Here is a 22,328-nt window from a genome sequence, read left to right on the forward strand (position 1 = left end):
ACCCCGGCCATAACGCTATAGCCAACATTCACCAGGAGATGGCAACAGACGACATAGAATCACTGTATTACAGATGGCGTCGCCATGGCTGTAACTTACTCGTTCTTCTGCTTCGTCTCCTTGTGTGTGCCGTTTTTTGTTAAAATCCGTAGATGCTGTAACGTGATTGGGCAGGCAAGCTGTTTATATAGTGGGAAAAGCGGACGTGAAAACAGGCTGTCCCCACTCATGTCCGCATGGAGCTGGAGGGGGCGTGGATTTCGGGAGATTTTCCGGAGAAAATTCATTCCGGGAGGTTTTCGAGAGAGGCGCTGAATTTCGGGAGTCTCCCGGGAAAATCCGGGAAGGTTAGGCAAGTATGCTGTGGACTCTCCACAGCACCAGACTATTCTCTAAGGCAGTGACGCAATAACGACAACCTTGGAGATATAAAGGTTGAGTAGCGAGAGATCTTCTTTTTTAAAAGCCTTTTCCTTGAACCTCGCCCGCTTGACTTCTGGTAAGAGTTTTGCGGCGTTTTCCCGGAATCACATTTGTTGGCGAGAGCTCACCTTCAAGGTTGACGTGTGTTTCCAGGAAAGCGCACGCAGGAAAACGGTACACAATCTCCTCGATGATTAGTTTGACTTGTGCGACCGTAATGACACTTTTGTTTTTTTCTGCAGTGGTTTTTAGTAGAGATGTCCGATAATGGATTTTTTGCCAATATTCCGATATTGTCCAACTCTTAATTACCAATTCCGATATCAACAGTGGTGGAATGAACACATTATTATGCCTCATTTTGTTGTGATGCCCCGCTGGATGCATTAAATAATGTAATAAGGTTTTCCAAAATACAAACCCCGTTTCCATAGCTCAGTTGGTAGAGTGGCCGTGCCAGCAACTTGAGGGTTGTAGGTTCGATTCCCGCTTGTGCCATCCTAGTTACTGCCGTTGTGTCCTTGGGCAAGACACTTTACCCACCTGCTCCCAGTGCCACCCACACTGGTTTAAATGTAACTTAGATATTGGGTGTCACTATGTAAAGCGCTTTGAGTCACTTGAGAAAAGCGCTATATAAATATAATTCACTTCAATTCACTTCACATATGAGTTGGGAAATTGTGTTAGATGTAAATACAGTGGGGCAAAAAAGTATTTAGTCAGCCACTGATTGTGCAAGTTCTCCCACTTAAAATGATGACAGAGGTCTGTAATTTTCATCATAGGTACACTTCAGCTGTGAGAGACAGAATGTGGAAAAAAAAATCCAGGAATTCACATTTTAGGAATTTTAAATATATTATTTGTAAATTATGGTGGAAAATAAGTATTTGGTCAAGCATTCAAAGCTCTCACTGATGGAAGGAGGTTTTGGCTGAAAATCTCACGATACATGGCCCCATTCATTCTTTCCTTAACACGGATCAATTGTCCTGTCCCCTTATCAGAAAAACAGCCCCAAAGCACGATGTTTCCACCCCCATGCTTCACAGTAGGTGTGGTGTTCTTGGGATGCAACTCAGTATTCTTCTTCCTCCAAACACGACCAGTTGAGTTGATACCAAAAAGTTCTATTTTGGTTCCATCTGACCACATGACATTCTCCCAATCCTCTGCTGTATCATCCATGTATCCATTTTGGTATCAACTCAACTCGTCGTGTTTGGAGGAAGAAGAATACTGAGTTGCATCCCAAGAACACCACATCATTTCCGATATACATTTTAAATCATTTATCGGCCGATAATATCGTCAGTCCGATATTATCGGACATCTCTATTATAATTATTATTCTAACAAAGATTGTGTTCTTGTCATACTGCGATTGCTGTAATTACTGACAGTTAGTGAGTCACCGCTCCAAAGTCTACTTTTGTGGTTTCCTGCAGAAAGACTCTCTGTGGGCGTGTCTGGCTGCCATGGCGATAGCCAACAGAGAGCTGACCACGGCGGAAATGGCCTACGCCGCCATCAGAGAGGTCGGAGAGAGCTTCTCCAAGTGAGCAGCGTGAGGATGCTAATCTGCTGGTCTCCTCCTCCCTCCTAGTTGCCACGAGTGCATTACATCAACTTCATCAAGCAGCAGCCGTCCAAGGAGTCGTCCTTGGCCCACCTGCTGCTCTTCAGTGGACAAGTCCAGGAGGCGGAGTCCACCCTGCTGCAAGCTGGACTGGTCTACCAGGCCATCCAAGTCAACATCGACCTCTTCAACTGGCAGAGGTAAGGATGAGCTGGCACTTCCTGCGTCGCCACCTTGTACCCCACATGTCTGTGCCTGTCTGCATGTCCCAGGGCTCTGGAGCTGGCAGTCAAGCACAAGACACACGTGGACACGGTGCTGGCCTACAGGGAGAAGTTCCTGCAGACTTTTGGCCGGAAGGAGACCAATAAGAGGTTCCTGCAGTACGCTAAAGGGGTAGGCTCCATGTGCGGCCTCGCGTCCATTGATCGGCGCGGCAATTACGCTCAGTTTAACTGGCAGACTTGTTCTAACGCTTTCCTGCCGTTTACAAGCTTCTCAGCCACCGGTGACACATCCAGGCTGACACCAACACTTGGCCTTTAATCACTTCCACACACAGGAAATGTAGACCTTTTCTTTGTCTTCCTCTCAGGTTGAAGTGGATTGGGATAAAATCCAGGCCAAGATAGAGATGGAGTTGGCCAAGGAGAGAGAGAAGGCTGCCAACGCCTCCGTCAAGAGTGGTGTGGCACAGCGCCGCTAATGACAGGAGGACCCGTGCGGGTCCCCGTGGGGTCTTTGAGGTCAGTGTCACCTAGACGGGAAGCTTGGTAAATGAGTCAAATATATTCTAACGTATTTTTCAGACGATAAGTCGCAGTTTTTTTCATAGTTCGGCCGGTGCGACTTATACTCAGGAGCGACTTATGTGAAGTGAAGTGAATTATATTTATATAGCGCTTTTCTCTAGTGACTCAAAGCGCTTTACATAGTGAAACCCAAGACCTAAGTTCCATTTAAAGCAGTGTGGGTGGCACTGGGAGCAGGTGGGTAAAGTGTCTTGCCCAAGGACACAACGGCAGTGACTAGGATGGCAGAAGCGGGAATCGAACCTGCAGCCCTCAAGTTGCTGGCACGGCCACTCTACCAACCGAGCTATACCGCCCGTATATTAGTGAGAATATACTCATTTTAAGCAATTTTTTGGTACATTGAGGTTAGTTAATTTGACTTGTTTTGGAAAGTCTTGAGAAGCTGAATGTTCTTGTTTTCTTGGCAGATCATTTTTCTTAGTTCAAATATATCACCCCTAATTTTTATATTTTTTTCCCCCCTTGTTTTTGAACACTGACTTTTATATCTGACATTGAAATATGAGGCCTTCACGGTGGAAGAGGGGTTAGTGCGTCTGCCTCACAATACGAAGGTCCTGCAGTCCTGGGTTCAAATCCAGGCTCGGGATCTTTCTGTGTGGAGTTTGCATGTTCTCCACCGTGAATGCGTGGGTTCCCTCCGGGTACTCCGGCTTCCTCCCACCTCCAAAGACATGCACCTGGGGATAGGTTGATTGGCAACACTAAATTGGCCTTAGTGTGTGAATGTTGTCTGTCTATCTGTGTTGGCCCTGCGATGAGGTGGCGACTTGTCCAGGGTGTACCCCGCCTTCCGCCCGATTGTAGCTGAGATAGGCGCCAGTGCCCCCCGCGACCCCGAAAGGGAATAAGCGGTAGAAAATGGATGGATGGATGGATGAAATATGAAGCTGAGGGTCATCAACAAGCGTATGCCTGGATCCAAAAATAATGGTTTTAGATTCATCAATATTCACAACAAGTTTATTATCATTGACCCAGTGTGACACTCTCTCCAGGTCCTGATTGAAGTTATTTTGCATTTCCCATGTAATGCTTTAAAGGGGAACATTATCACCAGACCTATGTAAGCGTCAATATATACCTTGATGTTGCAGAAAAAAGACCATCTATTTTTTTAACCCAATTTCCGAACCTGCAACCCTCAAGTTGCTGGCACAGCCACTCTACCAACCGAGCTATACCGCCCCATGTGTGAAATTATCAACACATTACCGTAAAGTGTCTTGCCCAAGGACACAACGGCAGTGACTAGGATGGCGGAAGCGGGGATCGAACCTGGAACCCTCAAGTTGCTGGCACGGCCACTCTACCAACCGAGCTATACCGCCCCACGTGTGAAATTATCAACACATGACCGTAAAATAGGGGTGTCCAAACTTTATCCACTGAGGCCCGCACACTGAAAAATCAAAGCAAGTTGGGCGGCATAGCTTGGTTGGTAGAGTGGCCGTGCCAGCAACTTGAGGGTTGCAGGTTCGATTCCCACTTGTGCCATCCTAGTTACTGCCGTTGTGTCCTTGGGCAAGACACTTTACCCACCTGCTCCCAGTGCCACCCACACTGGTTTAAACGTAACTTAGATATTGGGTGTCACTATGTAAAGCGCTTTGAGTCACTTGAGAAAAGCGCTATATAAATATAATTCACTCACTCACATTTTGATATATTTTTTTTTTAAAACAATACAATATATGTATAAAAAATAGAAATTTTGGCCTCCACTCAGGCTTGATCCCAGGGACCCCAAAGGGTTTTGGTCAAAAAAATATTAAAATTGTGTCATTATTCAGTCTTTTTTTAGGGTCCAATGCCATGGGCCAAGGACCCTATTGAAACTGCTGTGTTTTATTATTATTCCGCACCTACGCGCTGTAATTTGACCCCCTTAACATGCTTCAAAACTCACCAAATTTGACACACACGTCGGTATAGCAAACCTTCCCAACATATTAAGCAACCAATCCCCCAAAATGAAAATTGCGCTCTAGCGTCCCCTAGGAAAAAATTACAGACAAAACTGGATGTAACTTCTGTTAGGAATGTCATAGCAACATGAAACTAAAACTCCTACGTAGGTCTGACTTAGACCCAATTTTCATACACTCACTTCTTTCAGCAAAAATCTACAGGAAGTTGGCAAAAACCCCTTCAAAATAAAATGTTCGCAAAAAATGCCATTTTTTGCCTCTTTGCGCTGTAATTTCACCCCTTTAAAATGCTTCAAAAGTCACCAAGCTTGGCGCGCACATAAGGACTGGCGAATATTGCGATCTAATGAAAAAAACAAACCCCAAAACTCAAAATTGCGCTCTAGCGCTATTTTTGAATAAAACACTGAAAAAACTGCTCCTAGGAAGAAAACACAGACAAAATTGCTTGTAACTTCCGGTAAGAATGTCGGAGAGACATGAAACAAAAACTTCTATGTAGGTCTCACTTAGACCTACATTTCATAGATTGACAACGCCCAACAAAAATCAACACGAAGTTTGCAATCCCCCCTTCAAAACAAAAGTTTTGTAAAAACCGGTCACCTTTCTTCAAACATTATCTCCTCTGAGCGCGTTTGTTGTTTTGGCTTCAAACTCGCACAGGAGAGAGATTGAACCCTTCTGATTAAAAGTATAGAACAGAGTTTTGATAAGTTCTCAGGTTTTTATTTTACGCGCCTTCAAAGAACCCCTGTGCAAAGTCTCCTAAAAAATGTAATTTTTGCCTCTTTGAGCTGTTATTTGACCCCCTTAAAATGCTTCTAAACTCACCAAACTTGACACACACATCAGGTCTGGCAAAAATTGCGATTTGATGAAAAAACCTAACCTCAAAACTCAAAATTGCGCTCTACCGCACCCCTAGGAATACAACACAGACAAACTGCTCCTAGGAAGAAAACACAGACAAAACTGCTTGTCAGACAGACATGAAACAAAAAACACTATGTAGGTCTCACTTAGACCTACATTTTAATAATTAACATACTTTAGCAAAAATCAACAGGAAGTCTGATATTTTCACTTCAATACAACAACTGCATTACTTTCACAATGCATTAGATTCTCAAAATAGTGGCTCCAAGGCGTCTTCTAACGCTTATCCGGCCGTGGGTCTCGGGGGCAGCAGCCAAAGGCGGACCCGACCAACGCTGCAACCCCATAGGGTTTTGGTCAAAAAAATATAAAAAATGTGTCATTATTCAGTCTTTTTTTTTTTTTATTGTTATTCAAGTTTTAAATCTCTAGATCAGGGGTTGGGAACCTTTTTGGCTGAGAGAGCCATGAAAGCCAAATATTTCAAAATGTATTTCCGTGAGAGCCATATAATATTTTTTTAACACTGAATACAACTAAATGCGTGCATTTTTAAGTAAGACCAACATTTCTAGAGTATAATAAGTCTCTTATTCTTTTTAATAACATAGTTATTCTAAAGCTAACCAATAAGTAATAAAATACTTCTTACCATTGATGCGACTTCTTGAACAGGTGCGGTAGAAAATGGATGGTTGGATTAAAATGCATGAGAATCTTTTATAATTTGAACGTTATTTTTAACACTGTGATTACCAGCGGAATTATTCATTATTTATCATGTTAAGCAATGTCAGCTAAGATTTATCTGAGAGCCAGATGCAGTCATCAAAAGAGCCACATCTGGCTCTAGAACCATAGGTTCCCTACCCCTGCTCTAGAGCAACATTAAGTCTATCTGTCAGTATAATGATTTTAAAGATTTAAGTTGTATGCCCTTTTTGTCACAACAAAACCTGTTTTTTTATGGAAAAATCACAAAATATACAATATTTTCACCCAATAATTTTTTTAACTAGAATATTTGAGATTATATAATAATTGGAGCATTAAAACGGTCAATAACTCATAGCACCTTTGATTTTAATTCATTATTATTTTTTGAGCAATGATACTTAAAAGCAAATGACACTAAAATAATTGGGGATTCAAAAGGGTCCTACTCATTAAAGTGTTAGAAAAAAATTGTATTGTTTAATTTTAACACAGTAATCTTGAGATCAACTTCAGATCTATCCGTCAATTATAAGTTTTATTGTTGTTTATGTTTTTTGTTTGTTCATTTTAGGCCCTTCTTAAAAAAAACAGCTCAGTTTTATATATGGCAAACACAAAATATGCAACATTTTCCCCCCCAAAAATATGTCAAAGTGGAAAATTTAACGTGATGTAATTGGAGCCTTGAATGGGTCAATAACTTTTAATGACATTGATTTTGATTCATTATTATATTTTAAAGAAAGAAACAGTCTGCATGGCAGCTTTGTGTTATTAGAGTATACATTGCAACATTTTCTTGTTACATTTCACCCGTTTGCTCTTTTATTTTACTTTTTAGGTTTTAAAAATGTTTCAATCGTATTGTTAAAATGTGCCGTGGGGCCATTAAATAATTACCTGCGGGCCGCAAATGGCCCCCGGGCCGCACTTTGGACACCCCTGCCGTAAAATATCAAATAATATTATTTAGCTCATTCACGTAAGAGACTAGACGTATAAGATTTCATGGGATTTATGGATTAGGAGTGAGAGATAGTTTGGTAAAGGTATAGCATGTTCTATATGTTATAGTTATTTGAATGACTCTTACCATAATATGTTAGGTTAACATAGCAGTTGGTTATATATGCCTCATATAACCTACACTTATTCAGCCTGTTGTTCACTATTCTTTATTTATTTTAAATTGCCTTTCTAATGTCCATTCTTGGTGTTTAATTTTATCAAATAAATTTCCCCCAAAAATGCGACTTATACTCCAGTGCGACTTATATATCTTTAATATGCATTTTCGGCCGTTGCGACTTATACTCCAAAAAATATGGTACATACAAATACCAATGGAAATGCGCCACATATTTTGGATAGGAGACAGGTCTGGACTGCAGGCGGGCCAGGGAAAGTACCCGCACTCTTTTACTACGAAGCCACGCTGTTGTAACACGTGCTGAATGTGGCTTGGCATTGTTTTGCTGAAATAAGCAGGGGCGTCCATGAAAAAGACGGCGCTTAGATGGCAGCATATGTTGTTCCAAAACCTGTATGTACCTTTCAGCATTAATGGTGCCTTCACAGATGTGTAAGTTACCCATACCTTTGGCACTAATGCACCCCCATACCATCACAGATGCTGGCTTTTGAACTTTGCGTCGATGACAGTCTGGTTGGTTCGCTTCCCCTTTTGTCCGAATGACACGATGTCGAATATTTCCAAAAACAATTTGAAATGTGGACTCGTCAGACCCAAACACTTTTCCACTTTGCATCACTCCATCTTAGATGATCTCGGGCCCAGAGAAGGGCTTCACGGTGGCAGAGGGGTTAGTGCGTCTGCCTCACAATACGAAGGTCCTGCAGTCTTGGGTTCGATCCCAGGCTCGGAATCTTTCTGTGTGGAGTTTGCATGTTCTCCCCGTGAATGCGTGGGTTCGCTCCGGGTTCTCCGGCTTCCTCCCACTTCCAAAGACATGCACCTGGGGATAGGTTGATTGGCAACACTAAATTGGCCCCAGTGTGTGAATGTGAGTGTGAGTGTTGTCTGTCTATCTGTGTTGGCCCTGCGATGAGGTGGCGGCCCCCCGCAACCCCAAAAGGGAATAAGCGGTAGAAAATGGATGGATGGATGGGCCCAGAGAAGCCGGCGGCGTTTCTGGATGTTGTTGATAAATGGCTTTCGCTTTGCATAGTAGAGCTTTAACTTGCACTTACAGACGTAGCGACCAACTGTATTTAGTGACACTGGTTTTCTGAAGTGTTCCTGAGCCCATGTGGTGATATCCTTTAGAGATTGATGTCGGTTTTTGATACAGTGCCGTCTGAGGGATGGAAGGTCACGGTCATTCAATGTTGGTTTCCGGCCATGCCGCTTACGTGGAGTGATTTCTCCAGATTCTCTGAACCTTTTGATGATATTATGGAGCGTAGATGTTGAAATCCCGAAATTTCTTGCGATTGCACTTTGAGAAACGTTCTTAAACTGTTTGACTATTTGCTCACGCAGTTGTGGACAAAGGGGTGTACCTCGCCCCATCCTTTCTTGTGAAAGACTGAGCATTTTTTGGGAAGCTGTTTTTATACCCAATCATGGCACCCACCTATTCCCAATTATCCTGCACACCTGCGGGATGTTCCAAATAAGTGTTTGATGAGCATTCCTCAACTTTATCAGTATTTATTGCCACCTTTCCCAACTTCTTTGTCACGTGTTGCTGGCATCAAATTCTAAAGTTAATGATTATTTGCAAACAAAAAAACTGTTTATGAGTTTGAACATCAAATATGTTGTCTTTGTAGCATATTCAACTGAATATGGGTTGAAAAGGATTTGCAAATCATTGTATTCTGTTTATATTTACATCTAAACCAATTTCCCAACTCATACGGAAACGGGGTTTGTATAAAGTTTGGTAATGCATGTATTCTTTCTATTTTTATTTTGTATGCTCCTATATGGACCGCAGGAAGACTCGCTTTGGCGTCAGCTAATGAGGATCCATTCAATAATCAATGAACAATAAACATGGACTCAATTCTTTAACATGTCAATACATTTCTCAATCAAACTATCAAGTAAATGTCACAAGTCGGGTTAAATCCCAAAACATCTTGTGTGGAACAAAGCAATATTGTGTTCACAATTTCAGGGATCCCAAATTACACAAATGTTATGTTTAACTGCAATTAAATGGACTATTTTGATGCATAATTGTCTAATGGGACACATTCTTGTGTGCGTTTACTGTACTTCCAGCTGGACATTGAACCCTCGCCCCGATCAGGATCATATGCAGTTTTTCATCCAGGAGGTCTCTGACATGGCTGCATTCATCTTTCCGTCTATCCTGACTAACAGCCCTCTTCCTGACACTGACCATCCCTCCCCTCAGCAGTCTGCTGCCACCTCTGCTTCACAGCAACGAAGCTTTTTGGCCAAGTGCTGATCTGGTTTCCTCTAAACATGAAGACTTGAGGTTCAGACTTTGTCCAGATCATTTCTTTGCAGGTCTTTGATCGCCTTCATGCAGGCCGTTTGGTGCCTTTTTACTAAGAATTGTCGCTCGGTGGATCGCTTCAGACTTGTCTTTCTGGACGGTTCTCCTTTCTTATTTTCAGTTCAGACAGCCGGAAGTTCTTGGAGGATTCCTGGTGGTTCCGAATGTCGTGCATGTACGGATGAAGGTGGACTCTCTGCTCCGGTGGGACTTTCCCAGACAGGTGTGTGCCTTTCCAAAACCATTTCATAACCAAGGTGCGTTCCGATTAAGCAATACGACCCTTTTAAGGCTCAGTGGAAACGTGACGGACCTTTAGCTCAATTTGCAGCGTTGTGAGAATAATAAAGAGACAACAAAATAATGTTGTACTTGCAGGTTTTGTGTGTAGACTTTTTGAGGGAAAAATATTTTCATTAATATTAGAGATGTCCGAGAATATCGACATTTCGATTTTATCGGCCGATACATGCTTTAAAATGTAATATTGGAAATTATCGGTGCTACACGGACGTCGGTAGAAGTACAGAGCGCCAAAAAACCTTAAAAGTACTACCAGTCACATAATATCTACGGCCTTTCAAACACACGAGTGAATGCAATGCACAAAGATAAAATAAGTCATATTTTTGGTTCGTTTAATAGTTAAAACAAATTTACATTATTGCAATCAGTTGATAAAACATTTTCCTTTACTATTATACATCCATCCATCCATCATCTTCCGCTTATCCGAGGTCGGGTCGCGGGGGCAACAGCCTAAGCAGGGAAACCCAGACTTCCCTCTCCCCAGCCACTTCGTCTAGCTCTTCCCGGGGGATCCCGAGGCGTTCCCAGGCCAGCCGGGAGACATAGTCTTCCCAACGTGTCCTGGGTCTTCCCCGTGGCCTCCTACCGGTTGGACGTGCCCTAAACACCTCCCTAGGGAGGCGTTCGGTTGGCATCCTGACCAGATGCCCGAACCACCTCATCTGGCTCCTCTCGATGTGAAGGAGCAGTGGGTTTACTTTGAGTTCCTCCCGGATGGCAGAGCTTCTCACCCTATCTCTAAGGGAGAGGTTGGGCCGCTTGTACCCGTGATCTTATCCTTTCGGTCATGACCCAAAGCTCATGACCATAGGTGAGGATGGGAACGTAGATCGACCGGTAAATTGAGAGCTTTGCCTTCCGGCTCAGCTCCTTCTTCACCACAACGGATCGGTACAACGTCCGCATTACTGAAGACGCCGCACCGATCCGCCTGTCGATCTCACGATCCACTCTTCCCTCACTCGTGAACAAGACTCCTAGGTACTTGAACTCCTCCACTTGGGGCAGGGTCTCCTCCCCAACCCGGAGATGGCATTCGACCCTTTTCCGGGCGAGAACCATGGACTCGGACTTGGAGGTGCTGATTCTCATTCCGGTCGCTTCACACTCGGCTGCGAACCGATCCAGCGAGAGCTGAAGATCCCGGTCAGATGAAGTCATCAGGACCACATCATCTGCAACAAGCAGAGACCTAATCTTGCGGTGACCAAACCGGAACCCCTCAACGCCTTGACTGCGCCTAGAAATTCTGTCCATAAAAGTTATGAACAGAATGGAATGGATGACAAAGGACAGCCTTGGCGGAGTCCAACCCTCACTGGAAATGTGTTCGACTTACTGCCGGCAATGCGGACCAAGCTCTGACACTGATCATACAGGGAGCGAACCGCCACAATAAGACAGTCCGATACCCCATACTCTCTGAGCATTCCCCCACAGGACTTCCCGAGGGACACGGTCGAATGCCTTCTCCAAGTCCACAAAGCACATGTAGACTGGTTGGGCAAACTCCCATGCACCCTCAAGAACCCTGCCGAGAGTATAGAGCTGGTCCACAGTTCCACGACCAGGACGAAAACCACACTGTTCCTCCTGAATCCAAGGTTCGACTATCCGGCGTAGCCTCCTCTCCAGTACACCTGAATAAACCTTACCGGGAAAGTAAATCAAAGCAAGTATAATCTATTATACATGCTTTTTAAAAATATATATACTACTTTGCTAGCATGTCATCAGACTGGGGTAGATCCTGCTGAAATCCTAATACAGAATCCTTTTAAATCGGGGAAAAAATCGATTTTGTATCGAGAATCGTGTTGAATTGACAAAAAAAAATCGATTTTGAATGGAATCGTGGGACACCCAAAGATTCGCAGCCCTACTATTTTCTATTGTTTCATTGAAAATAAAACAGCAAAGTCCATTTGGCTGTCACCTGTTTTAATTATGAGACACAATTGTGTCAAAGTAATGTTTGTTTTTGTTTTTTTACATGCTTGAAAGAAGAAATTATTACTTTAAGAAAGTAGTTTTACACTTGTGAGTAGAGATGTCCGATAATATTGGGCTGCCTATATTATTGGCCGATAAATGCTTTAAAATGTAATATCGGAAATTATTGGTATCTGTTTGGAAATCTGTTTCAAAAAGTAAAATTTATGACTAAAACGCGGCTGTACGGGAGAAGTACAGCGCTTCAATAAACCTTAAAGGCACTACCATTCACATAAAATCTACGTCTTTTCACACACACGAGTGAATGCAAAGCATACTTGGTCAACAGCCATACAGGTCACACTGAGGGTGGCCGTATAAACAACTTTAACACTGTCATAAACGTGCCATATAGTGAAACTACACCCAAAAAGAATGACAAAAACATTTCGGGAGAACATCCGCACCGTAACACAACATAAACCCAACACAACAAATACCCAGTCCCCCTTGCAGCACTAACTCTTCCGGGACGCTACAATATACACCCCCCCCAACCCCGCCCACTTCAAATAATGCACTTTGTGACTTCAATAACAAAATATATTTTTTTCCCATAACTTGAGTTTGTCATGATCTGTGGTCTGGATTATATTTTTGTTAGTTTTGTACTCTTCTAGTTCCTGTTTGCGCTCCCTTCTTTGTTTGGTTACCATGGCGACTCATTAGTTGCACCTGCCGCTGGTGTTGGGACACGCACCTGCTGGAATCAAGAGACTATTATCGAAGTCTGTCTTTGCCAGTGTGGTCGTCCTGGCGCCATTGCTCTTTTCATGCCACAGTTTCATGCCGCTCGTTCCATGTCCTAGTTATTTGTTTCATGCCACAGTTTCATGCCGCTCGTTCCATGTCCTAGTTATTTGTTTCATGCCACAGTTTCATGCCGCTCGTTCCATGTCCTAGTTATTTGTTTCATGCCACAGTTTCATGCCGCTCGTTCCATGTCCTAGTTATTTCTTTCATGCCACAGTTTCATGCCGCTCGTTCCATGTCCTAGTTATTTGTTTCATGCCACAGTTTCATGCCGCTCATTCCATGTCCTAGTTATTTGTTTCATGCCACAGTAAGTCTTGTTTATTTCATGCCACTGTTAAGAGACTTTTTGCCTGTTATTTTGTAGTAGGTTAATAAATATGTTCCTACAGTCAAACAGTCAGTTTGCATCCCGGGAGAACAAACTTCATGACAGAGTGAATTTATTTTTGGAAAACCTTGTTACATTGTTTAATGCATCCAGCGGGGCATCACAACAAAATTAGGCAGATTTTATGTTAGTGTTTTACTTGTTTTAAGTGTTTTGGTCCTAAAGGATCTCAGTAAGATATTACAGATGTTGTGAACTATATTGAGTAAAACATGAAATATCAAGTGTTGCAAAGCTGTGTCATCAACACTCACAAGTATAAAACTACTTTTTTAAAGTAATCGTTTCTTACTTCAAGCATGAAATAAAAAATCCAGATGGCAAGCACATATAATTATGTCAGGATAATGGCACTTAACTTAGCATCTGCAAAGACTCCTCCCACCCCCACCAAGGACTGTTTTCACTGCTGGACTCTAGGAAGAGGTTCGACAGCCTCTGAAGCAGAACCTCCAGGTTCTGTAACAGCTTCTTCCCTCAGGCCGTAAGACTCTTGAACGCATCATAATTAAATTATCCCCTCAACTCCCCCCAAAAATGGATTAACTCGCTGGAATAAAAAAAGACAATATAACATAAACATGGACGCATGTGAAAATTTGCAATGTATTTATCTGTAAAGTAATCTATTTATTTATATCTGCACCTTATTGCTTTTTTTGTTTTTATCCCACACTACCAAGAGCTGATGCAACAAAATGTGGTTCTTATTTGTACTGTAAAGTTCAAATTTGAATGACAATAAAAAGGAAGTCTAAGTCTAATTCAACATATCTACCAAGAAAAGTGCACTTATTAGTGAGAATATAATTATTTTAAGGTATTTTAGTTTTCTAAAATATGTCATTTTTGCCTCTGAGCTGTAATTTGACCCAATTAAAATGCTTCAAAGTGCAAGTTAAAGCTCTACTATGCAAAGCGAAAGCCATTTATCAACAACACCCAGAAACGCCGAGCTGTAATTTGACCCCCTTAACATGCTTCAAAACTCACCAAATTTTAAACAAACATCAGGCCGTAAGACTCTTGAACGCATCATAATTAAATTATCCCCGCAACTCCCCCCAAAAATGGATTAACTCGCTGGAATAAAAAAAGACAATATAACATGAACATGGACGCATGTGAAAATTTGCAATGTATTCATCTGTAAAGTAATCTATTTATTTATATCTGCACCTTATTGCTTTTTTTGTTTTTATCCTCCACTACCAAGAGCTGATGCAACGAAATTTGGTTCTTATTTGTACTGTAAAGTTCAAATTTGAATGACAATAAAAAGGAAGTCTAAGTCTAATTTACTTCTTTTGAAAATATTGTTCAACATATCTACCAAGAAAAGTGCACTTATTAGTGAGAATATAATTATTTTAAGGTATTTTAGTTTTCTAAAATATGTCATTTTTGCCTCTGAGCTGTAATTTGACCCCCTTTAAATGCTTCAAAGTGCAAGTTAAAGCTCTACTATGCAAAGCGAAAGCCATTTATCAACAACACCCAGAAACACCGAGCTGTAATTTGACCCCCTTAACATGCTTCAAAACTCACCAAACTTTAAACAAACATCAGGCCGTAAGACTCTTGAACGCATCATAATTAAATTATCCCCTCAACTCCCCCCTAAAATGGATTAACTTGCTGGAATAAAAAAAGACAATATAACATAAACATGGACGCATGTGAAAATTTGCAATGTATTTATCTGTAAAGTAATCTATTTATTTATATCTGCACCTTATTGCTTTTTTTGTTTTTATCCCGCACTACCAAGAGCTGATGCAACGAAATGTGGTTCTTATTTGTACTGTAAAGTTCTAATTTGAATGAAAATAAAAAGGAAGTCTAAGTCTAATTCAACATATCTACCAAGAAAAGTGCACTTATTAGTGAGAACATAATTATTTTAAGGTATTTTAGTTTCCTAAAATATGTCATTTTTGCCTCTGAGCTGTAATTTGACCCCCTTAAAATGCTTCAAACTGCAAGTTAAAGCTCTACTATGCATAGCGAAAGCCATTTATCAACAACACCCAGAAACGCCGAGCTGTAATTTGACCTCCTTAACATGCTTCAAAACTCACCAAATTTTACACAAACATCAGGACTGGCGAAAATTGCCATCTAATAAAAAAACAAACCCCAAAAATCAAAATTGCGCTCTAGCGCCCCCTAGGAAAAAACACAGACAAGAATACTTGTAACTTTTGTTAGGAATGTCGTAGAGACATGAAACAAAAAGCTCTATGTAGGTCTGACTAAGACCAGGGCGTGAGTTGCAGGGGCAGCAGCCAAAGCGGACCCGACCAATGCTGCTTGCAGCTTTAATTTTACTTGTTTTGGAAAGACTTGACCAGCCGAATGTTCTTGTTCTATTGGCAGATCATTTTGCTTATTTCAAATAACATACCCCTCATTTTTGTATTTTTTGTTTTCTTTTTGAACACTGACTTTTTGCAGTGCAACACTTGATATTCTACTTTCAAGCATGTTTTACTCAATATAGGTCGTAACATTTGTAATATCTCACTGAGATCATTTAGGACCAAAACACTTAAAACAAGTAAAAGACTCTAACATAAAATCTGCTTAGTGAGAAGAATGATCTTATCAGACATAAAATAAGCAAATATCAGCCTTATTTGAGATATTTCATCTTACTTACATTTCACTTTTTGCAGTGTAGGTTTCGCGTGAATGTCAATAATGACTGACAGGGCACTTCTCATGAATTTTTACTGGAAATGTATTCTCGGCTGCTTTCCGCGTGGTGGATGACAGGAATATAACGACCCACAGCATTAGTGCTCGTCTTCTAAGGCAGAGCCCCCGGATTCCAATACTGGTCAAAGTCGACTTAAGACTGTATTTACATTTATGTTTCTCTGTTTTGTTGCACTTCGAAAATGATCACTGAGGATTTATTTCCCATAAATTAGTTTTAGTACAAAGCATTGTCGTGAATCGTTGGGCATCGCACGATTCGACTTAGAATCAATTCTCAATTCACAAGCAATTCTATTTTTAATCAACTGTGTGTGCAAGTTCTGTGAATAACTACATTCCTCCAATAAATGTGACTCATATATATATATATATATATATATATACATACATATATATATATATATATTGTTGGATTTGGTTGTCTTTTAATTTCCTAGTCAGATTTTAGAACAGCTAAAGTGTGAGCCTTTTCCATAGACCTTGAATTTGGAATGTTGGAATGAAGCCATAACAATCTGTTATCTCAACTGTCCGAAGTAGGGAGGAGAAGAAGAGGAGCGGGTGAGAGTGAGTGAGGAGGGAGAAACTGCCATTTTAGGGTTAGATCAATTTGGACCGAGCTTTGAAAATGTTGTCTCTAGATTGATCTCCCTAAGCGCTTTGGTTATAAAATAACAAAATGAGCAACCTCTGTCTCTGATTGATTTAAAACCAGCTTCTGTGTCATCAAAGAACCTGGGGGCGTTGACCGAGGGAAGAACGGGTCAAAACGCAACTATATATATATATATATATATATATATATATATATATATATATATATACACACACACACATATATATATATGTATGCATATATAAAGTTTTTTTTTAATAGGTACAGATACAGAAACATAGATATCTGCACTGTAAAATTCGGTGTTCAAAAACAAGAAGAAAAAAAAATACAGAAATGAGAGGTATTTTATATGAATTAAGCAAAATGATCTGCCAATAGAACAAGAACATTCGGCTTGTCAAGACTTTCCAAAACAAGTAAAATTAGCTAACATCAGTGAACCCAAAATACCTTAAAATAAGTATATTCTCACTAATAGCAAGTGTATTTTTCCTGTTAGAAAAAAAAGAGACATTTTTTGCTCAATATGTTGAAAAATATTCTTAAATGAAGTAAATGCTAGTGCCATTATCTTGACATCATGATATGCGCTCGGCATCATGATTTTTTTTTTTTCATGCTTGAAATAAGAAATTATTACTTTAAAAAGTAGTTTTCTACTTCTGAGTGTTGATGACACAGCTTTGCAACTCTTGATATTCTACTTTCACGCATGTTTCACTCGATATAGGTCATCAAATATCAGCAACAAGCTGTAATATCTTACTGAGATCATTTAGGACCAAAACAAGTAAAACACTCAAATCTGTTTCGTGAGAAGAATTATCTTGTTATACAGAAAATAAGCAAATATCAGCCTTATTTGAGATATCCAATCTTACTTAAATTTCAGTTTTTGCAGTGTGAAACAGTTATCCATCATAGTGTTTGTAGCCAAAGCTTCACAACACTTGTCCCAAACAACAACAACAACACAGATCTAACAACATTAAAATAGGAAAATAAATAGAATAAGGCAAAGAGGAGTTGATAATAATGATAATAATAATAACAGACAAAGTGCAGACTGTGTTTTACACATTTTCTTAATGTGACTTTAAATTTCAGCTGATAGTCTATGATTATGGCCAAATATTTTAGTTAGAAGGTTTGTTTGAGGTAGATTTTTTTTATGGAGAAGCAGACAGAGTTAGTTTGTTTACTAGGGCTGCGAATCTCTGGGTGTCCCACGATTCCAATCAATATCGATTCTTGGGGTCGCGATTCGATAATATATCGATTTTTTTTCGATTCAACACGATTCTCGATTCATAAATGATATTTTTCCGATTCAAAAGGATTCTGTATTCATTCAATACATAGATTTCAGCAGGATCTACCCCAGTCTGCTGACATGCTAGCTGAGTAGTCGATTTTTTTTTAAAGCTTTTATAATTGTAAAGGACAAAGTTTTATCAACTGATTGCAATAATGTAAATTTGTTTTAACTATTAAACGAACCAAAAATATGACTTATTTTATCTTTGCGAAAACATTGGACACAGTGTGTTGTCAAGCTTATGAGATGCCATGCAAGTGTAAGCCATTGTTCTTTTTTATTATTTTTATAAATGTCTAATGATAATGTCAGTGAGGGATTTTTAATCACTGCTATGCTGAAATGACAACTAATATTGATACTGTTGTTGATAATATTCATTTTTGTTTCACTACTTTTGGTTTGTTCTGTGTGGTGTTTGTTGCAGTTCTGAGTGTTGCTGGGTCAGGTTCGGTTTTGGAATTGGATTGCATTGTTATGGTATTGCTGTGTAGTGGTTTGTTGGATTGATTTAAAAAAAAAAAAAAAAAAGAGAATCGATTCTGAATCACACAACGTATTCGAATCGATTTTTACTGTTTAGTGTTGAACAGGATGATGGCAGCCATGACGCTATTTTGTCTAATTTAGCCTTTAACTTCTCAGCAAGTAGCGTACAGGTCTTACCTGATGTATACACCACTATGTCATCTGCATCCATCTGGATGTGGATGTACGACTTAAAACAAAACTGCTTTTGTTTTGAATGAATGAACGAATGAAATAAGTTTATTTCAGGCATAAAACAACCATTTCGTGTGATCAATTTAACAGTACAGATTAGGGATGCACCGAAATGAAAATTTGTGGCCGAAGCCAAATAAAATTTAAACGCTTGGCCGAAGGCCAAATACCGAATAATGAATGCAGTTTTTCATAATTTTTAAAATATTGCATAAATAGCCTACAATAAATATTTACACATGTTTTTCAAATAAAGTATTTTTTTATTGAATATTGACATTTTTTTAATATTCCAGTAGCCTTTGCTTTTCAAAAAAAGCACAAAGTTTTCCATTTATATTAGGCCTTCAAACCAAACATGCATTCCAAAAAAAAAATAAAGTGCATTAAAGTGGGACGGCGTGGCGCAGTGGGAGAGTGGCCGTGCGCAACCCGAGGGTCACTGGTTCAAATCCCACCTAGAACCAACCTCGTCACGTCCGTTGTGTCCTGAGCTAGACACTTCACCCTTGCTCCTGATGGTTGCTGATTGGCGCCTTGCATGGCAGTGTGTGTGAATGGGTAAATGTGGAAGTAGTGTCAAAGCGCTTTGAGTACCTTGAAGGTAGAAAAGCGCTATACAAGTACAACCCATTTATTTATTTATTTATAAACCCCCAAAAAATAAATTATTGTCCTTTTGGCAAAAGTCTGCTTAGCCACAGTAGATATGCTAATAATGTAAACAGAAGGCTCAAGTAAATCTCAATTAAGTGTGTGCTTGTAACCTCTTACACTTATACAGGTAGCCTACACAACAGGCTAATAATGTAAACAGAGGCCCCACTAAATCTCAATAAGTGTGTGCTTGTAACCTCATACACTTATACAGGTACACAACATATCCCGTCACCGCGTCAAAAAATTGCGTCACACGCCACTATTCGGCCTTGTTTTTAACTCATTCCATCGATCGCCGAATGTGGCTTTTTTTTGCCATATTCAGCCGAATATATTCGGTTACCGATTAATCGGTGCATCCCTAGTACAGATGATACATATTTAACAATCATACACACACAAACAAAGCAAAAGAATGACCAAAAAAGGAATAGACTGAAGCCACGATTTATATTTGCCTCTTTGATTGATTGATTGATACTTTTATTAGTAGATTGCACAGTACAGTACATATCCCGTACAATTGACCACTAAATGGTAACACCCCAATATCAATCAATCAATCAATCAATGTTTATTTATATAGCCCCAAATCACAAATGTCTCAAAGGACTGCACAAATCATTACGACTACAACATCCTCGGAAGAACCCACAAAAGGGCAAGGAAAACTCACACCCAGTGGGCAGGGAGAATTCACATCCAGTGGGACGCCAGTGACAATGCTGACTATGAGAAACCTTGGAGAGGACCTCAGATGTGGGCAACCCCCCCCCCCCCCCCTCTAGGGGACCGAAAGTAATGGATGTCGAGCGGGTCTAACATGATACTGTGGAAGTTCAATCCATAGTGGCTCCAACACAGCCGCGAGAGTTCCGTTCAAGCGGATCCAAGACAGCAGCGAGAGTCCCGTCCACAGGAAACCATCTCAAGCGGAGGCGGATCAGCAGCGTAGAGATGTCCCCAACCGATACACAGGCGAGCGGTCCATCCTGGGTCCCGACGAGCGGTCCGTCCTGGGTCTCGACTCTGGACAGCCAGTACTTCATCCATGGTCATCGGACCGGACCCCCTCCACAAGGGAGGGGAGGACATAGGAGAAAGAAAAGAAGCGGCAGATCAACTGGTCTAAAAAGGAGGTCTATTTAAAGGCTAGAGTATACAGATGAGTTTTAAGGTGAGACTTAATGGTAACACCCCAATAAGTTCATCAATTCATGGCCTATCTTATACCTTCACTGAAAATATGATTACCTGGAACACCAACGTTCAAAAAAATCCATGCTATATTTTATCATTTTCAATTATTTCACCTTTCAAGGTTTTCTTAAAGCTTAACAAAGAAGTACCACCTTTTAATTCCTAAAACTGAAACACATTTGTATTTTATATTCTTTCTTTCTTTACCTATTTCAAAAATCAATATTCCCCGTTTTCTCCTCTTAATCGAAATAACCTAAGAATGTAGAAAATGGATGGATGGATGTTGTTCTTTACTCCAAACATAATTTTCATTTCTTGTAAAATCACAAAATAGGCCTAAAATTATCGAATAATGCCGAAAATGGAAATGCAACCAAAACTGCATTACAGCTTAGAATCTTTACACAATGTGGTATAGAACAATATTTACATGTACACAATGTGGTATAAAACAATATTTACATGAACACAATGTGGTATAGAACAATATTTACATGAACACAATGTGGTATAGAACAATATTTACATGAACACAATGTGGTATAGAACAATATTTACATGTACACAATGTGGTATAGAACAATATTTACATGAACACAATGTGGTATAGAACAATATTTACATGAACACAATGTGGTATCGAACAATATTTACATGAACACAATGTGGTATCGAACAATATTTACATGAACACAATGTGGTATAGAACAATATTTACATGAACACAATGTGGTATAGAACAATATTTACATGAACACAATGTGGTATCGAACAATATTTACATGTACACAATGTGGTATAGGACAATATTTACATGTACACAATGTGGTATAGAACAATATTTACATGTACACAACGTGGTATAGGACAATATTTACATGTACACAATGTGGTATAGAACAATATTTACATGTACACAATGTGGTATAGAACAATATTTACATGTACACAATGTGGTATAGAACAATATTTACATGAACACAATGTGGTATCGAACAATATTTACATGTACACAATGTGGTATAGGACAATATTTACATGTACACAATGTGGTATAGAACAATATTTACATGTACACAACGTGGTATAGGACAATATTTACATGTACACAATGTGGTATAGAACAATATTTACATGTACACAATGTGGTATAGAACAATATTTACATGTACACAATGTGGTATAGAACAATATTTACATGAACACAATGTGGTATAGAACAATATTTACATGAACACAATGTGGTATCGAACAATATTTACATGTACACAATGTGGTATAGGACAATATTTACATGTACACAATGTAGTATAGAACAATATTTACATGTACACAACGTGGTATAGAACAATATTTACATGTACACAACGTGGTATAGGACAATATTTACATGAACACAACGTGGTATAGAACAATATTTACATGTACACAATGTGGTATAGAACAATATTTACATGTACACAATGTGGTATAGAACAATATTTACATGTACACAATGTGGTATAGAACAATATTTACATGAACACAATGTGGTATAGAACACTATTTACATGAACACAATGTGGTATAGGACAATATTTACATGAACACAATGTGGTATAGAACAATATTTACATGAACACAATGTGGTATAGAACAATATTTACATGTACACAATGTGGTATAGAACAATATTTACATGTACACAATGTGGTATAGAACAATATTTACATGTACACAATGTGGTATAGAACAATATTTACATGTACACAATGTGGTATAGAACAATATTTACATGAACACAATGTGGTAT

At 39.7% G+C, this 22,328-nt stretch overlaps 1 protein-coding gene across 1 annotated transcript in view; it reads left to right on the plus strand.

The window, feature by feature from the left end:
• Positions 1-10,205, plus strand: part of ift80 (intraflagellar transport 80 homolog (Chlamydomonas)) — a 114,698-nt gene extending 104,493 nt beyond the window's left edge. Inside the window, exons 17-21 of the mRNA XM_061878111.1 lie at positions 1,875-1,964; positions 2,033-2,205; positions 2,278-2,401; positions 2,601-2,751; positions 9,601-10,205. Coding sequence (XP_061734095.1) covers positions 1,875-1,964; positions 2,033-2,205; positions 2,278-2,401; positions 2,601-2,711 — 498 coding nt within the window. The 3' untranslated portion in view covers positions 2,712-2,751; positions 9,601-10,205. The remainder of the gene's footprint in view (positions 1-1,874; positions 1,965-2,032; positions 2,206-2,277; positions 2,402-2,600; positions 2,752-9,600) is intronic.
• The last annotated feature ends 12,123 nt before the right edge of the window (positions 10,206-22,328 follow it).

Source organism: Nerophis ophidion, linkage group LG18 (assembly GCF_033978795.1).
Source record: "Nerophis ophidion isolate RoL-2023_Sa linkage group LG18, RoL_Noph_v1.0, whole genome shotgun sequence".
NCBI lineage: Eukaryota > Metazoa > Chordata > Actinopteri > Syngnathiformes > Syngnathidae > Nerophis > Nerophis ophidion.